This window comes from Elephantulus edwardii, unplaced genomic scaffold (assembly GCF_000299155.1).
Source record: "Elephantulus edwardii isolate Elephantulus edwardi_28Jun2011 unplaced genomic scaffold, EleEdw1.0 scaffold00052, whole genome shotgun sequence".
Classification (NCBI taxonomy): domain Eukaryota; kingdom Metazoa; phylum Chordata; class Mammalia; order Macroscelidea; family Macroscelididae; genus Elephantulus; species Elephantulus edwardii.
The window spans coordinates 17,794,586-17,814,221 of NW_006399802.1; the positions used below are offsets into that span (position 1 = coordinate 17,794,586).

A 19,636-nucleotide genomic window follows, 5' to 3' on the forward strand; every position below is an offset into this window, starting at 1 on the left:
TTTTTTTCTAGCATTTTAAATACTTTTCAGTATGATGATTAATAGCCTAATCTAACAATACCTAAAACATAAATCTTTCAGAGTTTATTATATATTATATTTTATAAATTTTAAAAGCCTTATTTATTTTACATTTGGTTTATACCTAGTTTTTTATATTCTTTTTAAGAAAACTTTTTTTTTTATTTTGTTCCATGCCATCTAGTCACCTGCAGCTCATAGCAACTCTATGTACAACAGCTCGGAAGCCTCTTCTAGCCTGAGCCAGTCTGACTCCAACACACCTAACCCCATTACCCCTGTTACTGTGTCAATCCATCTTATCTGGGGTCTTAATCTCTTTCACTGTCCCACCATCCTTCCAAGCATGATGTCTTTCTTCAAGGTCTGGTCTCTCCTGGCCACGTACCCAAAGTATGTAAGATGGGGCTTCAAAATCCTAGCCTCTAAGGAGAAACTTGGTTTTACCCTCTCAAAGATAGACTTGTTCATTCTCTTAGCAATCTATAGTATGTTCAATACTCTTTTCCAGCACCACAACTCAAAGGCTTCAATTCTTCTGTCATCCAGTTCTCTGATGTATAGCAAATAATTGTGAAGATCCTGGCTTGGATCAGGTGCTTGGTCTCTAGACTGACATCCTTGCTCCTCAGTACTCTGTAGAGGTTCCTGACAGCAGATTTTTCTAGTGAAATTTGTCTTTGGATTTCTTAACTGCTAGTGTCAGAAGCAAGTTGAAATTGTCAACAACCTCAATCTCTTCTCCACCTATCATGGTGCTGTCATTTGGCCCAGTAGTGAGGATCTTTGTTTTCTTGATGTTGAGCTTCAATTCATGTTGAAGATGACACAGACTTTAGCCTTCCACAGTAAATATTTTAGGTCCTCCTCAGTTTTACCAAGCAAGGTTGTGTCATCTGCATAATGCAAGTTGTTGATAGTCTTCCTCCAGTACTAAAACGTACAGTATTTTTTTACAGGAAGTCCTTTTATATCATTTTGGAATTTAGACTTTTTCCTTTTTCTTTCTTAAGCTCTGGACAAGAAGTAAACTTAATTTAATCTTTCTCCACTACCCCCCCCCGCCCCCCGCCGCCTTCCTGGCTCTAATCCCCTACATAAATTCTCACCAGAGGAACCACTCTAATAAGTTCTACCAGAGGGAACTCTGGTGGCCTAGTGGCAAGAAGCTGCACGCCTATCCCAAAGGCATGTGGTTTGGGACCACCAGGTGCTCCACAGGAGAAGGATGGGCAATCTCCTCCCATGCGATTAACTGCCTCTGAAAACCTGCTGGAGGGTCAGCTATGGTTTGGTTCAGACGCTACAGTACACAACAACCACCAGAGTGGTAGAATCCCTGACTGGTGCAAATGTTAACAAACCAAGTTTGAGGTTCAAAGTCACTTAGAGATACCATGGAAGGAAATGCTGGCGATCTACTTCTGAAAAATGAGCTGTTGCAAACGGTATGGTTCCCAATTGTAGTCTGACTCAGAAGGGGTTCTTAGGAGTCAGCAGTGACTACATGGCAACTACTGCACCCAGAGGCAGATACCTCACTTGAGATCATATGTATACATAACAGTTTCCTCATAACAATGCCCTTAAATTATCCTGATTGTCTTGAAGCACCCCTTATTCCTAGTTCTCAAGTCTGAGTCTTGGAATATTTTTTGACTGTGTTGTTAGGTGCTGTTGAGTCAACTTTCATTCCTGGTGACCCTGATCTAAACAGTGCCATCTCCTGTGCCATCCTCCCAGACTCTGCCATGCTCAAGCCCATTACAGTCACTGTGTCAATTCATCTTTTTCTCTGGTCCTCTAATTTTCCAAGCATGATGTCTTTTTGCAATGAATGTTCCTCCTGATAATATATCCCGAATATATGAGATGATATTTGACCATTCTCACCTTCAAGGAATCCCTGGGCATACTTTCTCCAAGATAGATTGTTGTTATTGTTGTTATGTGCCGTCAAGTCATTTGCGACTCATAGCAACCCTATGTACAACAGCCCTAAACCCTACTCTATCCTGTGCCAATCGCATTGCCTCTGACACACCCATCCCGATTACCGCAGTCACTGAATCAATCCACCTCATAGAGGGTCTTCCCCTCCTGCGCTGTCCCTCTACTCTATGCAGCATGATGTCCCTCTCCAAAGACCTGTCTCTCCTTGCAACATGTCCAAAGTATGTCAGACGAGGCCCCAGAATCCTTGCCTCCAAGGAGTAGCCTGGTTTAACCCTCTCTAGGATGAATCTGTTTGTTTTCTTGGCAGTCCATGGTACATTTGATACTCTTCTCCAGCATCACATCTCAAAGGTGTCAATTCTTCTGTCCTCCCTAGTCATTGTCCAGCAAAGACCATGGCTTGTATCAGGTGCACCTTCGTCTCCAAAGAGACACTGTTGCTCTTGAGTACTTTAGAGAGGTCCCTAACCACAGACTTTCCCATCGCAATACGTTTTTTGATTTCCTGGCTGTTGGTGCCAAGAGTGTTGACTGTGGAGCCGAGCAAACTGAAGCTGTGAACAATCTCAGTCTTTTCGCCATCCATCCTGATGCTACCAATTGGTCCAGTGGTGAGAATCTTTGTCTTCTTGACATTGAGCCTCAGTCCATACTGAAGGCTGTAGTCCTTGACCCTCTGCAGTAAGTAGATTAGTTCCTTCTTTTGGTAATCTGTGGTTTGTACTCAACACTCTCTTCCTCAACACTACAATTCAAAGGCATTAGTTCTTCTTTGGTATTTCTTATTCTTTGTCCAACTTTCATGTGCACACAAACCATGGTTAGCATTCTGATACACCCACATTTGGCAAATTCAGAGCCATTCTGGTGTTATTTCATCAGTTATGATCTAACTGGGAAGGACTAAATAAAAGTCCTACATAGTGTTTTGTGTGAGCACCACAGCAGGAAAATGGAGATTCATGGATTGATTAGTTAACTGTCAGGCCACACCTTAAGGTATAATTCAAATCCTATTAAGCATGACATCTGCCCCGTCTGTAGCACATTCTTTTGAGGACTTGAACTATTGCTTAACACCAGGACTGTCTCTTCTCTTGGATGAACAACCAAGATCCTCGTGATGCTTTTTCAGTCTTATGTGACTTTTTATTACTCTCCTTTAAGCCACTCTAAAGTTTCCTCCTCTAAATTCAATAGCACCAATTAAAATGGGAACAAACGCTCTGGAAGGAGAACAAAACCGAACTAAAAGCAGATCAACTTTAAGGCAAGGACTTAACTAGTCATCCATTACTGCTTGGCATAAGCTACAGAAATTTGTTGCATAAAAAGAAGGGGAAATAGGAAGGCATCATTATATAGTAAGTTAATTTGTATACTTTATGTTACCTTAAACAAAATCAGATTTCAGAAGAGACAAATGAGACGACTAGGCTCAAGGTTGTCACCCCTCCCCTTCTTCAAAAGAATCTTTAAAGCTAGTTTTGTTGTTAGTTCCCACTGAGTCAATTGCAACTCTTAATAACTACACATGTCAGAGCAGTGCTATGCTCTGCAAAATTTTCAGAGCTTTGGCCTTTCACAAGCAGTCTTGAGGTCTGTCTTCCAAGATTCTTCTAGATGGATTCAAATCGCCACCCTTTCAGCTAGCAATCAAGTGCTTAACTGTTTGCACTACTCAGGGACTCCACGGATAAAAGGTCTGTTCTGTATTGTAACCCACCTCACTCTTGTTTCTGCAATGCAAGTGTCTTATGTGGCCAAATCATTGACCAGGAAGAGGAGATGAGCCCAAGAAAGAGAAATAGAAGAGAAACAAAGATGTGGAAAACAAAATGTATTAATTTGTGAAATTTTTAGAATGGTCTAAAACAACAAAATATTGCCAAATCTTTCAGATACTATTTTTTATATGTAAATTTTTTTGTTTTATACTGCTTTACTTCCAGAGTTTGTATACATTGTTTTTCACACCAGATCTTTTCCATTTCTTTAACCCATCCCTATCTCCACCCATCAAATTCCCTAAGATCCTCACACATGATTTCGTATTTATCTATTTCTACCATAATGGTCTTATACCGTATTTGTCATTATGGGACTGAATTAGTTCACTGAGCAAAATACTCTCCAGTCTCTCTCAAGTTAGGTAATAATTTACACAATCATTGCTCCTACACCTGTATAGTACTCCATTGTGTGGATGTACCATATTTTCTCAATCCATTCAATTTTGGTTGGACATTGGGTTGTTTCCATGTTCTTGTGATGGTGAATAATGCTGCTATGAACACTGGTGTACAAGTCTCCATTTGTGCCTCAGTTCTCATTCTCTTGGGCTATATTCTTGGTATTCATATGAATAATGCCTTATTACAATAAGATAAAGCTTGTAATTCTTACTGTTTTTGCTTTCATGATTGATATTTTTGCTGGAGATGTTTTTCTTCTTAAATGCTTGGATAAACCCTTCTTTTCTCATAATTTGTTATTGATGTCAATTTATATTATCTAATTTTCCATTCTATAAAGGCACACAGCAACATTTCTTGAATACATAGTAAATAATTTCACAATACATTATGAACTTGTAACAAGGTGTGGAGTTTTAAGTCTTAAAATACATATCTTCAACTAATCTGATTTGAGGAAGTGAATATATCTTTCAGAGACTGATTTTCTCATGTCTATAAAGACTGAAATGTTGACAAAACTAAAGAAGATAATAATCTCTAATATGAATCTGATCTGATCCTAATTTTGTTAATTGTAATAAATCAATAAGCCATATAGACTTTATTCTTTATAGACTATCTAAATAAATTTCTAGTGTGATTTAAAATTCAAATATGTATTTGGCAAAATATATTTTTAGCTCTCTGAAATCAAAGTCTCAAGTCTTTCTTGATAGTATAAACAAAAGCATCTTAACGGGAGCTCTGGTGGCCTAGTGGCAAGAAGCTGCACTGCAATCCCAGAGGTACACGGTTCGAATCCACCAGATGCTCTGCTGGAGAAGGAGGGGCAATCTCCTCCTGTACCTGTTAGATCTGATTTGATGGTACACACACACAAAATAATAAATAAAATCAATGAAAATAAAAATTTAAAAATTTTTGAAAAAGCATCTTAAAAAAAACACAACCAAAAAGAAAAATAATCCTCCCCTAAATTAGTCTGAGATTGCTATTTTAGTAATTACCTTATTTCACGAGAGCAGCAATAAAGAGAAAGGAAGAGACAAGCCAGCTTTCAAAAGGCTCATTAGAATTTACAGCTAATTATTCTCTGCTGGTGCTGAGGAGTAATAAAAGATTAGGATCATTCAACCACAAGGATCATTCAAGTTAGTTTTGGCCTCATTGCATAGACCTCAACTTAATTATTCAAGATATAACTCATAAAATGTAGTGGATTAAATAGACTCTTTACTTCAGTTTCTAAATTAAGAAAACAAACTAACAATGACTCTCCTGAAGGAGGAAAGTAAAACTCCCGCCACGGTTCTCATGTCCAGAAAGAGTGCTGCTCGCACAGCTTCGTTTCATTGTTGGTAATACCACCCAAGCACCAATGAAATTGGGGTAACATTACCCAAGTTGATTAAAATTACGGGAAATGGGGGCCATTCTAAGTATGTAAATGTGTAAAAGCAGCAAACCAGAAAGTCTGCTGACTGAAGAGAGTATGTGCACAACCGTGGTGTTATTTTTCCTGGCTTTGAATTTTGTAACTTCACCAAGCACAATGGTCCCAGAAAACTCTAATCAGTTTCCATCAAGTTGATTCTGATTCTTGGTGTTTCAAAGTAGAACTCCACAAGGTGCTCCATACAGTTTTCAGTGGCTAAAGTTTTGGAAAGAAAGTACCAAGTCGTTCTTTTTATGTTCCTTTGGTGGATTTGAACCTCTGGCCTTTCAGTTAGGACCTGGCACATTAACCACTTTTGCCATGCATGCACTCTAACAATAATGTGATGGACTTTAGAGAAGTGAATGCCCCTCTTATCTGGGAACTTTCCAGTAAATGAACCTCTACAATACTAATTGTGACAGTAAAAATAATAATTTGAGCTAAAAGGAGAAAAAGAAACAGGTTGCCTCAAAGTAATTAAGAAATATTTTTATTTCTTATTGTAGATAAATACTAATTTTTCATGATAATTTATACTTCCAGATGAACTTCTGAGTAATACTATTCCTTTTGTTATACAACACTAGACATAAAAACTTCATATGAATGAAGAAAATCTCACCTTTTAATGCAGACTTGCTAAAAGTTCCATAAAGTTATCTCTATTGTTTTAATATTCAAATTAAGAAATTAGCATGTCTCCTTTGCTTTAACAATAAGTACATCACAAAAGTTGGATGACTAGTTTGGGTCTTTTCCCTTGGTTTTTTTTTTTTTTTTGATAACTAGTTTTTATAAGAATTTGCAAAAAAAAAAATCAATGGCTAAAACATCTATACTGATTGAGTTCTTGATTTAAGGAGAGATTCACCGTTTTCACACATATTTTATAGGTAATAAAATGAAAAGGACAGGTAATAAAATGAAAAGGACATACATTTTGGAATCATGTAACTAGCTGTAAAATTGTGCATGTTTCTTAAGCTCGCAGTACCTCAGTTTTATCATTAGTAAAATAAGGATGGTAAAAAATCAAAAGATAAATTACTCTGGGGAAAGTTGCTGTCAGGGATCTTTCAAAAGCACTGAAGAGCAATAATATCAGTCTGGAGATTAAGGTACACCTGATTCAGGCCATGGTCCTCAAAATTTCTTTCTATGCATGAGACAATAACCAAAGATGACAGAAGAAGAATTGATGCCTTTGTGTTGTGGTGCTGGAGAAGAGTATTGAACATACCATGGATTGCCAAGAAAACAAACAAGTTTATCCTGGAAAGGGTTAAACTTTGCTCCTTGGAGGCAAAGATTTTGAAACTTTATCTCATATACTATGGGCATATGGCCAGGAGGTACCAATCCCTGGAAAAGGACATCATCCTTGGAAAGGTGAAGGGACAGCACAGGAGAAGACAATTCTGGATAAGTAGGAGTGACACAGTAACTGGGGAAATAGGGGTAGGTATGTCAGAGTCAGAGAGACTAGCTCAGGATAGAACAGAGTTTACAGCTGTTGTAAATAGGGTTGCTGTGAGTCACAGGCCACTCAATGGCACATAACAACAAAAACAACATTTGATTAAACACTTAGAGTAAAGCTCTTAGCCTTGTACATTGTAAGAAAAAAACTGAATACTATTGTGCTGCTGTTGTAATTGCTATAATGTCTTACAGGGTAAAGTGCTAAAGTCTATACCTTCATAGACAGTATTTTCGTGTTTCTTGGTTAAGTTTTTACATTACTAATAGTATTTAAAATTTGGCTAATGAAAAATGGCATTCAGTGATTTACCTAAGGTTAAATAGCATGTATCATGTAAGTCATATGAATTATCACATATATATGAATAAACATATCTTCTGAAGACTGAAATAATGTCCCCTCAGGATTTTTCTGCTTGTCACCCGCATTTAGAAAGAGGACAACTCATGTCACATATACCAAATGCACAACCATCCAACCTTTGTGCCCATTATAAAGGTATAATACTGGAGGTATTTTGAGGACTAGTTCTTCAATTTCTTTTTGGTCCACTTAATGTTCATGTGAAGATACATTACACTAAAGGCAAAAGTTGAAGAAGCTGTGAAAGCAAAAGAATGTGAGGGTGAATTAATTATATGTTATTGTTGTTGTTGGGTGCCATTGAATCATGTATGTTTCATAGTGACTCTATGAACAAAAGATCTAAATCCTTTCCTATCCTGTGCCATCCTCGTACTTCCTGACACACAAGAGCCCACTGCAGCGGTCACCATGCCAATCCACCTGTTTGAGGGTCTTCTTCTCCTTCACTACCCCTCCACCTTTCCCAGCATCATGTCCCTCACCAAGTAACATGCCCCTCCTAGCAACATGCCCAAAATATGTGAAATGAAGCCTCATCATTCTTGCCTTCAAAAAGCACTCCAGCTGCACCCTCACCAAAACTTATTTGTTTGTTCTTATGGCCATCCACTGGATATTCAGTGCTTTTCTCCAACACCACAATTCAAAGCCATCAATTTTTCTGTCATCCTTATTCATTGTCTAGCTCTTAGATGCATAGCAAGTGATTAGAAAGACTATGGCCTTAAATAAACTTCATTCTATAAACTCTGGAAATCTCAACATGGCAGTCTCTATCCTTAGAGACAAGGATGGGAATACTTGAGAAGAGAAACTGATTTAGTAATCAATTCTTATCTTACCTTCTCCAATGACATGAAATAACCATTTCTTAAAGTAGAACATTGAAAAAGTTAAAAATCTTAATAGTATCTGAACCAAACTTGTTTGAGCCCAATTGTTGCTGTTGGTATTCTCTCTGCTTCCAGATCCATCAGACATCAGCAGTGATATCCCTTACTCCATGTCCTCTTCTGAATCCAGCTTGAATTTCTTGCAGTTCCTTGTTGCTATACTGCTACAACAGTTTTTTAATCATATGCAGCAAAATTTTACTTGTACATTATATCGGTTGCTAATTTCTGTATTCTATTTGATCACTTTTTATGGAATGGGCAAAAGCGTAGATTTCTACCAGTGAGTTAACTCAAAACTGCCTTAGAAATTTATTGGCATAGAAAAATATGCATGTCCAGCATTGCATTAACTTTTTCAAAATATCTCAGTTGATATGACATACAGTCCAGGAGCTTTGCTTCTCACTAGCACCTGGAATAGAGTTTTTACTTTTCTCATCATTACAGTCCAGTCTTGATCATAAGCTACCACTTGATAGACTTGAACACTGACCAATTCTTTTTGGTACAGTGATTCTGTGCATTCCTCCCATAGTTCACTTGCCACTTCCACATTGTCCGATACTTTTTCAATACAATTTTCCGATATTACAACTTTGGTTGATGTTTTCCTTCAGTTCTTTCAGCTTGAGGAACACTGAGTGTGCCCTTCCTGTTTGGTTTTCCATCTCCAGATTTTTTCACACTTCATGATACTGTTTTGTCTTCTACGGCTTCCTTTAGCGAGTTCTGGAGGCCTAGTTGTAAGGAGTTGCCCTGGCAAGCCAAAGGTACATGGTTCAAATCCACCTATTGCTCCACAGGAAGAAGAGGGACAATCTCCTCCCATGAGATTAACTGCCTCTGAAAACCGGTTGAAGGGTCACCTGTGAAATCGTTCTGACTCTTTGGTACACAAAAACAGCTGTCCTTAGAAATCTTCGGTTCAGCTCTCCATTATATGAAGCATCATTGAATGTGTTAGTGCTGCACAGGAAAGTATCCACAGTTCTGTACTGCCTTACCTTCTTCATCATTTTCTTATGCTTTATCTCAGGTGGGAACCATGGTGCTTCCTTTAGACAGCTTCCTGTCCTATGGCTTCTTTCTGAGATCATTATCTCAGGAGGACAGAAAGCCACACACAAAGCAAAGTCCTTTATCCAGCTCCTTCAGGTCAGCTTGCCTGAGTGACTTAGAGTAAAGAATGTGTTTACTATAAATATCAGATATAGTCACCTCAATTAAGTGCTCTGTTTTGCCTAGGGACACCTCAGTGAAAACTCAGTCAATAATTGCAAGCCATCTCTTTGATCTCTCAAATCTGAGGGGAAAAGATCAAAATGAAGGGCAGAGGGTTGTTTTTATTTTTAGGTCATCAAAAATACGAAACTGTTGGTCAGGATGATCCATGAAGAAAGAAAAACAAATTCCAGCTATGACTAACAAGGCCTGCTGTGTGTGAGTCACAAACAGGAATCAAGCAGAAGCCTCTGAAAACAGGAGGAAAAGCATTTAGAAGTCATGTCATAATCAAGTCATGAGCCCAGGGACTTATTGGTCCTTTTGGGGAACTATTTCAACACCTGGATGAAATCCAGAAGAACAGCGCTCAGGCAGTATAAAAATCTCTTTCAGACCAGGGATATTTTCAGTGACCTTGGAAAGGTGTTTAAGAATGACTATCTTAGGTGTGAACATGAGAGTAGTGGGAATATTTTTTTCCTGGTTTAATTGCTCTTATGTTCTATTCAGACCTAGTTCTTTATTTTCCTTCAGCAAAAGAAATACTAGGAACTTTTTCAGAATGGAAAAGTAGGGAATTCAATTTCAACGCCATTGGGTTTTGCTTTTTTTAATCAAAATGCAGATTTTTATTTAGTGGCTTTTGGGGGTGGGGCTGTCATTTCTGCATTTTTCTTTTTAATTTTTTTATTATTAATTTCAATGAAAATTTACAGAGACTTTGGATTTCCAGTCATTCATTGTTGCACTTTTCTCCCCTCCTGTTCTCCCCCACCCCCTGACACTCAGTACCCTCCCCTCCTGGAAAAGTAAAAGAAAAAATTCTTTTATTGTTTTACAATCACTCTCCCCAGGTCCACTCCACTATGCAGCCTTCGCTGGGAATTTAGGTCACATTTGGGGGATTACTTCTAACTTGTCTAGCACAGTCGGTAGAAAGTTGTGCTGTTAACCAAAGGCAATGCCTCTCTGCTGGTTCAAATCCATCAACAGTTCTATGGGGAAATATGGGAAATCTCCCATGCGGTTTCTAGCCAGTTGAAGCCAGTCAGTTCTGGCTCACTGGCAATTTTGTTGAAGTTGCTTAAAGGGTATATACATATAGACCTCCTTGTTAAACAAAGAAAACAAATAACATTTCTGTGTTGTTGTTATGTGCCATCTAGTCACCTGCAACTCACAGAGACACTACATGTGTAGTAGTTCTGAAACCTGACTTATATGAGTCAATCTCATTATCTCCGACAGATCTAATCCCATTTCTCCAGTCATTACATCATTCCATCTCATCCTGGGTCTTCCTCTCCTGTGCTGTCCCTCCAACCTTCCAAGCATGATGTCCCTCTCCAGGGACTGGTCTCTCTTGGCCATGTGCCCAAAGTATATGAGATGGAGCCACAAAATCCTTGCCTTTAGGGAAAAGCAGCCTGGTCTCACCCTCTCTAGGAAAGACCTGTTTGTTGTCCTGGAAGTCCATGGTATGTTCAATACTCTTCTTCAGCAAAACAAAAGGCAGCAATTCTTCTTCTGTCATCTGTCGTTACTGTCCAGCTCTCAGATGCATAGCAAGTAATTGTGAAGACCATGGCTTGGATCGGTGCAGTCTCCAGACTGACAATTATTGCTCTTCAGTACTCTAGAGAGGTCCCTGACAGCAGACTTCCCCAATGCAATGCAGCTTGATTTCCTGGCTGCTGGTGTCAAGAGTGTTGATTTTGGAACCAAGCAAGCTGAAGTTCCCAACAATCTCAATCTCTTCTCTGACCATCATGAGGCTGCTAATTGGCCAAGTGTGAGAACCTTTGTTTTCTTGATGTTGAGCTTCAATCTATACTGACGACTACAATCCTTGACATTCTGTAGCAAATGTCATCTTTCTCTTATCTAACTTGGGAAGAAATTGTATTTCTAAACAAAGTATATTCCTAGCATAACACATATTGATTGGGCAAAGTGACTTGGGGGCTTTTGACTTTTTCTTTATATTTGTTCTATATTAAAATTAAGGATGTATCTCAAACTGTTGAGACTTTTTGATCGAACTCAGACACTCGTGTCAGTAAGAAATTACACTTTGGGTTTATGTGCCGAGGCATTCAATTCAATCTAATTTACCAATTTAGTATAAGGCTCACAAAGCTCATAAAGTTATTTTTCTCTTTATGATTTTTCAATTTTTCGTGGAGACTAGGAATGAGAAATTGCAGGAAATTGTGCTGTTTTGCTTGTGAACATGCAGGGTTAGAAAATCCTCAGGTGAAACCAGTGTTCTTCCTACCGCTGCCAGATAGTTGACTGTCCCTGTCACTAAGCACATTTTAGCAATCAAGCAGGGAACTTCACCCAGTTAGGTTCTTTCTATTATCTCCATTCACTACAAGTATCACTCCTTATACTAAAACCCGGCTTAGCTGAGCGTCAATGTCCCAGGTTAGATCCATTTCTCATTCCTAGTCTCATCCCTTATTACTGAGCAGAGGATTTACTTTAAAGCAACCTTATGGGGGCCACAAGTATCTCTAATTTTAAATGTCAAGGGCTAATGTTAAAAGTCAAGGGCTACTGCAGGTTGTCTCTATGATTATTGTCGCACTAAAATGTTCCTCAGATTGGTAAAATTTTCCTTCATCTAGCCAGTGTTAACTAAAGAATAATTATTGAGGAGGTAGAATAATGCTTAAGGTGGGGGGGGATAGAATCAATGTTGAAAAACAAAATAAAAACAATAGAAACTCAACACCTAAACAATGATATTTAAATGCACTGCCATCCAGTTGACTCAAACTTACAGGACCGATTAGAACAGCTCACAGGATTTCCAAGGCTCTAAGCGGACTGCCTCAATTTCTCCATGAGCAGTTCCCATGGATTTAAACCACTGACCTTTTGTTTTGGCAGCTGACTGCCTTAACCCCAGTACCACGAGAGCTACTCAATGACATTTAAGTAATGCTTTTTTTTTGTTCTGGTTAGTTTGTTGACATTATTGTTACTAGAACATTTGAGTGATGGCAAACAGTTCATTTTCTCAGTTACTAGTTGAAAGGTTGGAGGTTTGAGTCCACCTAGCAGTTCCTCAGAAGGAAGGCCTAGTACTCTGCTTGTGAGACATCAACCATTAAAAACTTTATGGAGCATTTCTGCTTGGAGACATGTAAGGTTACCCTAACTTGGCAGCAATTATTTTTAAAATAATAATTATCATTCCTGCTATTCTTGTTTCTGTATTGATTCAGTTCAGAAGGTTTTTGTTTTCTTTATGTTAGTGTTATCCATACTGAAGTCTCTCTGATCTCCTTCAGTAAGTTCTTTAAATCCTTTTCACTTTGAGCAAGCAACATTGAGTCCTCTGCATATCACAGGTATCACAGGTTGTCAATGAGTCTTCCTCCAGTCCTGATATCACATTCTTGTTCATATAGTCCAGCTTCTTGAATTATTTGCTTAGAGGTTAAATAGATAATGGTGAAAAGCTAGAACTCTGACCCACACAGTTTTCTGATTATAACATTTTGATGATCAAATAACTGCTTCTTGGTACAGGTAGATTCTGTATGAGAACAACTGGACCAATAAGCAGTAATGTGATAAAAGGAGAAAATATTTAAGTTGTCAATGATTTAATTTTATTTGGATCCACAATTAACACCCATGGGAGCAGCAGGCAAGAAATCAAAAGGCATACTGTACTGGGTAAATCTACTGCCAATGACCTCTTTAAATTGCTAAAAAAGCTAAGATAATAGGTTTAAGGCTTAAGTCTTAACCCAAACTATGGTATTTTTAATTGCTTCATAAATATGTGAAAGTTGGACAATGTATAAGGAAGCCTGAAGAACCACTGAAATATCTTAATGTTGGTATTGGTGAAGAATATTGAATATATCATGGACTACCAAAAGAACCAAAAATTCCTCCTGGGAGGAAGAGCAACCAGGCCTCTCCTTGGAGGCAAAGTGGTGAGACATCACCTCACCTATGTGGGACACATTATCATGAGTAGCCAATTGCTGGAAAAGGACATCATGATTAAAAAAAATAGAGGGCCAAGAAAAAAACAGGATGACCATTTGTGAGATTGATTGACCCAGTGACTGTTATTGGAATTAAGTACTGACGAGATTCAATGACTGTTACTGGAATGAAGTATAGCCGAGATTTTCATGGTAGCACAGGATCCTGTAGCTTTGTTCTGTTGTGCGCAAGGCCAATATGATTCAGGGTCAACTTCATGGTATCTAACAACAATTCTTGTCTCCTAATGACTTCATTGGTTTTTTTCTTCTAGGACTAGGGAATTACATAATTAAAGGCAAAGGCTTTGGTATGAAATGGGTTCAAATCCTTACTCTTCGTCTTAGAACACACTGAACAGCTGTGTGGAGTACAGTAAAAATGCCGATGACTTATATAAATAATTTTGTATGTAAATAACCTGCTAGCTAACAATGTATAAAAATCCTAACTCATTAATGACATTTGACTTTCTAGTTTAAGTTGTTCTGTACTGTTGAATTGGAACCAAATCATAGCTGACCATTCAGTGGACAGTAAGAGGAGTGCTGAATGCACCATGGACTGCCAAAAGAACAGATATGTCCTGGAGAAGAGGCGGCCAGAGTGCTCCCTGGAGGCAAAGATAAAGAAGCTTCATCTCACATATTTTGAGCATGTTGCTAGGAGAGGTTATTCCTTGGAGAGGGACATTGTGCTTGGAAAGATGAAAGGAAGGTGAAGGACAGGAAGATCTCCAACCAGATGGATTGACATAGTGACTACAGCAGTGGGCTTGAGTGTGTCAAAGATTGTGAGGATGGCACAGGATAGGACAGGACTCAGATCTGTTGTTTATAGGGTTGCTATGAGTTGCACTTAACTTGATGACACATAACTACAACAACAAATCACACAGAAGGATACTGCCTACAGTTCTCCCTTAGAGTAGTTGTTAATTCAAACTGTGTATCTTTGAGTAGGCAGTGCAATGCTGTACCCACAGGCCACCAGAGCTCTAGTTTAAATAGTAATGTTTTATCTATATCAGGTCTCAAAAACATGCGTAGCTCCACAACCTTTTTACATTAACCATCTGATTTGCATTTATGGAGAACTGAACAGGAGTGCTAGAAATAGATTCAATTGTCTCATACTTGAACATCCCTACCTTCAGGACATAAAGGGAGCATATTGGAAGAACTGCACCACACATTTTTCATGACATGCATGAGTTATTTATTGCTATACCACCAACCCCCTAAAGCTTCTTCCTCTCTCGCTCCATCATTGCTATCAAGTTGGAACTGACTAACCGCTGACTCTCTATTACATCCTGAAGCCTGTAAATCACAAAGGAAGAGACGGTCCATTTTTCTCCCATCCAGTTTCATGGCACCTATGAGCAACAACAACAACAAAGTTACTAGTAAATCCAAACTTCCAGAGGCACAGCTTTTGGATTAACAGCACAACTCCCCAAACACTATGTCCCACAGCTCTCTACCCCAGATTTTAGTTGTTGTTGTTACGTGCTGTCGAGTCACCTGCAACTCATAGTGACCCAATGTACAATAGTCCTAAACTCTGCTCTATCTTGTGCCAATCTTACTGTCTCTAACACCCTTAACCCCATTACCCCAGTCACTGAATCAATCCATCTCATTAAGGGTCTTCTTATCTTGCATTGTCCCTCCACCCTCTAAAGCATGATGTCCCTTTCCAAGGATTGGTTCCTCCTTGTAATATGTCCAAAGTATGTCAGAAAAAGCTTCAGAAAACTTACCTCCAAGGAACAGGCTGGTTTCACCCTCTCCAGGACAAACCTGTTTGTTCTCTTAGCCTTTCATCGTATATTCAATACTCTTCTCCAGCACCACAACCCAAAGACGTCAATTCTCCTTCTATCATCTCTAGTCATTGTCCAGCTCTCTGATGCATAGCAAGTGATTGCAAAGACCATGGCTTGTATCAGGTGCACCTTAATCTCCAGACTGACATTGTCGCTGCTGGTCTAAGTGTGTTCTATTCTACACAGGGTTTTCGAAGGTCTGCTATTTTGAAAGTGGATGACCAGTCTTTCCTCCTAGTCTGTCTTAATCTGAATGCTTTGATTTAGAACAGTATCTGACATAAAAACATTTTTATGGAAAAGTGCAGATAAAAGATATTTCCTCAATTGTAGAAATAACCAATAGATTCAGTATTGTCCTAGCACTTGACACGTGTGTCTTGACCCACTGATTTCTCTGCTCCACCAGTGTTCCCTTCTACTCCCAGCTACTCCATTCAACACCTATGTCCCACTACCCAGCCCTTCATATGATAGATAGCTTATATCTTAAGGTTTCTATACTTTTGTGATTCCAAATGCCTCAAGCTGCTGCCAGTTTCTTGTGCTGCAGCCAGTATCTCTGAGTTTAGGAGTCTGTAAGTCCAAGTACCAGGTACTACTATCAGGGAAGTCTTCCTATCTCAGAGGGTTCTGAGAAAAAGTTCTTTCTCTTGAATTTCTGCTTCAGGATTGACTTCTTGGGGCTTAGGGCCTCTTTTCCATTTGCAGCACACTGAAGTCACAATGGGATAGTTTCCCAAGGGAGCATGATGTGTCCTGTAGATCTGGTATATAAACTGAATCCCCGCCTCCTGCACTGCCTCTTGCCTCCCATGTAGCGTTCTGCCTCCTGGCCTTGTTCCCCAAAGAATGTAAGGCTCCTCCTTGATCCACAGGCTTCTGGGAAATGTGAGCTTACCTGTTGTTTGGGGGAAGCTGAGTTCCCGCCTCCAGTGTCTCTTTTGCCTTCGACACTGCCTCTTGCCTCCCATCCTGGTTCTCCAGAGAATGTAAGGCCCTGCCTTAATGCTGCTTTGTGTCAACTGAATGGTTTTGCGGATTTGGACTTGGCTTTGCCTCAACTACCTTTGATTGTACAATCCCTAGTGAGCTGCATTGCTGACTCTGAGGCTGCACATCTCTAGCAGTTCTTACCCAACAACGGCCCCACCAGAGAAAGAGGTGTCATCTCCTCTCACTGCCATTTGCAGCCTTGGAAATTCCATGGGGAGTCACTATGAGTTGGAATCAACATGATGGCGGTGAGTGAGTGAGTGAATGCCTGTGATTGGCAGGTTGATTCAGTGCTGGTTGGCATAGGTCACACTCATATCTCTAGTTACTGTTCTTGGCTCCCACCTGGGGATTGGAGATAACCAGACCATCCATGTATGTCTTACCTAGCAGCTGACTAACTCTGGGTTATTTATAGGAGACCACAAGTTTCAAGACCAGGACAGAAGCAAGTTTTGAAGAGTAAGGGCTTCTCACATCTCTGAGGTATTTCAAAACATGTTACAAGCTCAATCCATACTCGAGAAGTACAGGAGATACAGAACCACATTGCAAAGTCACGAGGAGAGCGAAGAAGAATATGTGGGGATTTTTGCAATTTATGGGTGGCTTTTGATAATATAAATACTTTTCCATTTAAATCTATTGCTGTAGTAGATGGGAAATCCTTGACCTAATTCTGTCTTCTATTTTACCTTACTCCACTAGGTATCTTCTGGGTCCATTCAAGAAAATGTGAAAGACCGTGTGATTGATTCAAGACTGCAGTTGTTGACCACCAAGCCAGGCCTCTACACTTGTATAGCTACAAATAAACATGGAGAGAAGTTCAGCACAGCAAAGGCTGCAGCTACCATCAGTATAGCAGGTGAGATGGCTCTGGATGTTTATGTCGCTTAGGACGAGAAAGGATTTGGTACTGTTTCTCAACATCTGGTATTGGGGCAAAGCTCTCTCTTCTTCTAACACATCAGTTTCTTTTCTGTTCTTTTTCTGCTCCAAGAGGACACTTCAGAGGCAAACCTCGATGTTGAATTTGGCTGATTTGTGGCCTCAAAGACTAAATCCTCAAATACTTTCCCCAAGCTATAGGAAACAGCTTCCAGAAGCTCATTTTCTCTCTCTCTTTCAGCTAAGCAAACTTTTCAAGTAAATTGGCAGGTATTTAACCTGGCTGTGCCAATTTCTTCTTGGCCCTTTCCTGAGGGCATTTTTACCTAAGATTATGTGATCTACTTTTGTGGTCTTTCTCATTTCTGTTGCATGTAAATGATAGCAGGAGTTTTCAAGGAAAAGGGCTGACTCATAGATTTCTAGGATATTTGTGTTGATTAGAGAGGTTTATTTTTAAAATGTAAAATACCCAAAGGCTCCTGAGAACCATTATGGAATTCTTAGAGATGGAAAGAAACTCTGTGTAGGGAAATACCCAGCATGTTTTAGTTGTTGTATGACTTTAAAGAATAATTTTGTTGTTGTATGACTTTCAATAATTTAGTTGTTATATGACTGTAAACAATTATGTGTTATATTATTTTAAATGTTTATTGTTATATGACTTTAGATATTTATATAAATTGTATAATAACAATTACACATTATTAGCAATAAATATGTAAACTAATTATATAAACATACATGTGTTAGGTATCATCATGTCAATCTGACTGGTAGCAGTCCTATGTACAACACAATGAAGTCTTGCCTGATCCTGGGCCATCTTCATATTCACTCCATGCTTAAGCCTGCATTTACAGTTCCTGGTCAATGCATATCTTTGAAGGTCTTCTACTCCTCTATGACCCTCCACCTTCCCTTTGAAGAACTGGTCCCTCCTGACAACATGGCCAAAGTATGTGAGATGCAGTTTCACCATCCTTGCCTCTGTTTTAGAGTGAAACAACCATACATGCTGCTCACAGAAATAGCTGTTGAATAGCTTATTCTGAAACCCTCTCTATAACCAACAGCCATTTCACAGACATCTCCATGCTTTTGACTCCAAGTTTCACCCACCTCTCTAGCAAAGCTCCTTTACTGTACACATATAGCAAATTAGCCCATATAAATAAAGTTTAGGGTCCGCTTTATTTACATTTCTATGGACCAGATTTATACTTCTGGGAGTGCAAGAAGCAATGCTGCAATCCCATAGGCCACCAGCTGCTCTGCAGAAGGATGGGTAATCTTTTCCTGTGCCTCTGAAACTGCCTCTGAAAACCTGCTGCAGGGACCAGCTGTGGATCAGTTCCAACTGACTCTACAGCACACATCAACATGGACTGAATAGCTTTATCTGGCTCTGTATTCCCTTCTGTAATACCTATTGTCATTTCTCCTTTCTATGTTCTGTGAATATCCTGTTCTCTGATAAGATGCAGACATGAGGCCACCAAAAAGGCCTCTTATTTAAGAAACCAGAAAACCAGAAGTAGGGACATCCCCTTTATCACTTTAATGTAATTAAGTGATAAACTTAAGTGAGTTTATCACCATATCTGATAACTTGAATAAATTTAACTATAACATGTAATCATCAGAAACTTCAGGTTTAGCTGCCCTGTTAACTGTCCGATTCTCCCACTTTTTAATCTGTCTACCTTTTTTTCTTTTCTACAGCATGCCTAAACAATCTTTTCTTGACTTTTAATCACTGGATTTTTTTCCTCCTGTTCCCCCCCCCCCATTACAATATCTCTAAAGGATACCTTGGCTGTACTGATTTGAAAACAGATTTGTTTGCCCTTTTGGCAGTTATGCAATCCTCTTTTACCAACTTCAAAATTCAAAAGCACCAATTCTTCCTAAGTCTTCCTTATTCACTGAAGGAACATATAAAACAATGGAAAATACTGTGAGATTGGAAGGTGCACCTTATTCTTTAAATGGATATCCTTGCGCTTCAGCACTTGGAAAAGCTCCTTAACAGATTTGTTCAATGAAATGTGGCTTTTGTCTCCTTGACTGCTTTTTCCATGGGTATTGATCGTGAGTTCAAATAAAATGAAACAATTGGCAACTTCAATCTTTTCTCCATTTATCATGATCTTGCCTATTGATCTAGTTTTGAGTATTACTGTTTTCCTTTCAAGAGGTAATGCAGCCGTCAATATGGATTGAGGTTTAATATCAAGAAAAAGCACTCCTTAAGAATAGAAGAACGGTAGGAGGTATCTCACTCCCTGATTTCAAATCCTACTACACTGCCGTAGT

The 19,636-nt window shown here is 39.1% G+C and overlaps 1 protein-coding gene across 6 annotated transcripts in view; it reads left to right on the forward strand.

Annotated features, from left to right (window-relative positions):
• The window catches only part of MUSK (muscle, skeletal, receptor tyrosine kinase), a 130,486-nt gene that overhangs the window by 67,376 nt on the left and 43,474 nt on the right, over positions 1-19,636 (forward strand). For all 6 annotated transcript variants that reach the window (XM_006886934.1, XM_006886932.1, XM_006886935.1 and 3 more), the window contains one exon: positions 17,132-17,291. In XM_006886934.1, the coding sequence (XP_006886996.1) occupies positions 17,132-17,291 (160 nt within the window). The remainder of the gene's footprint in view (positions 1-17,131; positions 17,292-19,636) is intronic.